General features: G+C 37.1%; 1 protein-coding gene across 1 annotated transcript in view; it reads left to right on the top strand.

Annotated features, from left to right (window-relative positions):
- The window catches only part of LOC111319003 (uncharacterized), a 5549-nt gene extending 4205 nt beyond the window's left edge, over positions 1–1344 (top strand). The window contains exon 3 of the mRNA XM_088739121.1: positions 1268–1344. Within this exon, the coding sequence (XP_088595247.1) occupies positions 1268–1344 (77 nt within the window). The remainder of the gene's footprint in view (positions 1–1267) is intronic.
- Positions 1345–1948: the final 604 nt, after the last annotated feature.

Below are 1948 nucleotides of genomic sequence, written 5' to 3'. Positions count from 1 at the left end.
TATAATCTAAGGAACTCTGAAAACAAACTAGCTGTTCCATTGCCTCGCACCAATTTCCTGAAAAATAGCTTTAGCTATAACGGTGCGGTTATCTGGAATAGCTTGTCCCCTGAATTGCGGCAAGCAAAATCACTTCAATCCTTCCGAAATGGTTGTCGCAATTTCTTCCTCTGAATCGACAAAACACACACGGCATCTATGTAAAGCAGAATTTCTTTATTTTTTTCTATTTTACTTTTAAATTTTAGATCATGTTTATATAGATTAAAATAGATTGTAACTGTAAAAATAGATTGTAATAATATTATTATTTTATCTGATAGATTTACCGTGTCTAAATAAAAATAAAGTTCAAGTTCAAAGTACACAGACACTGGCAATTGATTGAAGAGACGAGTCATATCTAAATCCTCACTTGACGTCATCAGATTCCAAAATTTAAAACTAAAGAGCCACGAAAATTTTTATTCTCATCAGGCATAAGGGGGTTTAACTGTTTTAGCTTTTCAGCTCAATAGCGTGCTTGGTTTGGAAACCAGCGCGGTTTGAAGTTCACAGTTGTGGTGGTTCGTGATTTACAGCGATTTACTCCGATCGTGCCTGTCGAAAAATATACACTTGTCTTGTGATTTTTAGCCTTTTTAGGAGTCTTAGTGTTGGGAAAAGTGCATTTGTTAATGTTTGTTGGCCTAGTTCAGGTAATCGGTTGACTAGATAGGCAAAGTAAGTTCCAGATGTTTACATTATTTTCCAGCCGCCATATTGGTGTACCAAAGAGATGCGCCAACATGGCGGCTCCATGTTGGGCTCTGCAAATTTGTGCAAAATGTTTCGACGAATATTTGAGGTTTGGACAATCGAAAAGGCCTAAGACTTGAAGGAGTGTCTTTTTTACCTTTCTCCTATAACATCACAATTTCCTGACCTTATTCATTTAATAGTTTTCCATTTATTTTTTTCATTGCGTGAGACTGAAAACGATGCATTGGAATGTATGACTAACCATTAATGTTAACGATTGCATCGATAACATTTTACCTTATACTTTATTTGCTAGATTTAGGATAAATGTTCAGTAACCTGTTAAACCCCCTCTTGCCTCGACTAGCTGCCGTTTTGTATTTGAACTCGTAAACTTGCAATACGCTGTTAATAAACCATTCACCCATGGGAGCACTTTTCGTTCGACGAGAGCTGGGACATGACCATACGCACCTTATCCTTCATGCACAAGACTAGTTGATTAACTTTTTCTTCTTCGCTGCAGCCATTCATCCTCACACTCCTACGTACCTCAAACTAACCCGAAAACGCCTTGAAGTCCTTGTCTTTGCCACTACCTGAAATATTTTCGGGCTTCACCTTAGTCTGTTCCCCTTCACCGATTGTCCGGCTTAAAAGCTTGCTTTTTATTTCTTATACCCTCTCTTTTTATACACTCCTGTTTCTCTCACTGTTATTAACAGAGTCACTTTTCATTCTCTCTGTCACAGAGGTCACTGTAACTAGTTCTTTCCATGGGTATCTCGTTGTCAGTGTTGCTCTCACTAACAATAACAACAACAACAACAAACAACAACAACTTTATTTAGTTAACTGAGATTTGAAAAGTCTCAAATTCCTTAAGTTCAGTATATAACATAAAATAAAAGTGGGATAGTTTTCCCCGCAAATAGCAAGAAAGCTAATCGTGGCGGGGCAAGACAACTACCTGAATAATATAAATCGTCTAGTATTTAAGAACAAGGAGTCGTTATTTACACAGTCACACACAGTCACAGAGTCGCAGAGGAAAAAAATAAGGACACATTTAAACTTACAACGTGTACCTATGTACCTACGTTTTTAATGATCATGGGGATTTGATTATAGTTATCTTCTTTTTCTAAGATATCAAATAGCAATTTGCGACGGACGTTTTTGAACGCTTTCTTTGGGAGATCCTTTG

This window comes from Stylophora pistillata, chromosome 11 (genome assembly GCF_964205215.1).
Source record: "Stylophora pistillata chromosome 11, jaStyPist1.2, whole genome shotgun sequence".
In the NCBI taxonomy this organism is placed as follows: domain Eukaryota; kingdom Metazoa; phylum Cnidaria; class Anthozoa; order Scleractinia; family Pocilloporidae; genus Stylophora; species Stylophora pistillata.
This window is presented reverse-complemented; position numbering and strand designations above follow the sequence as displayed.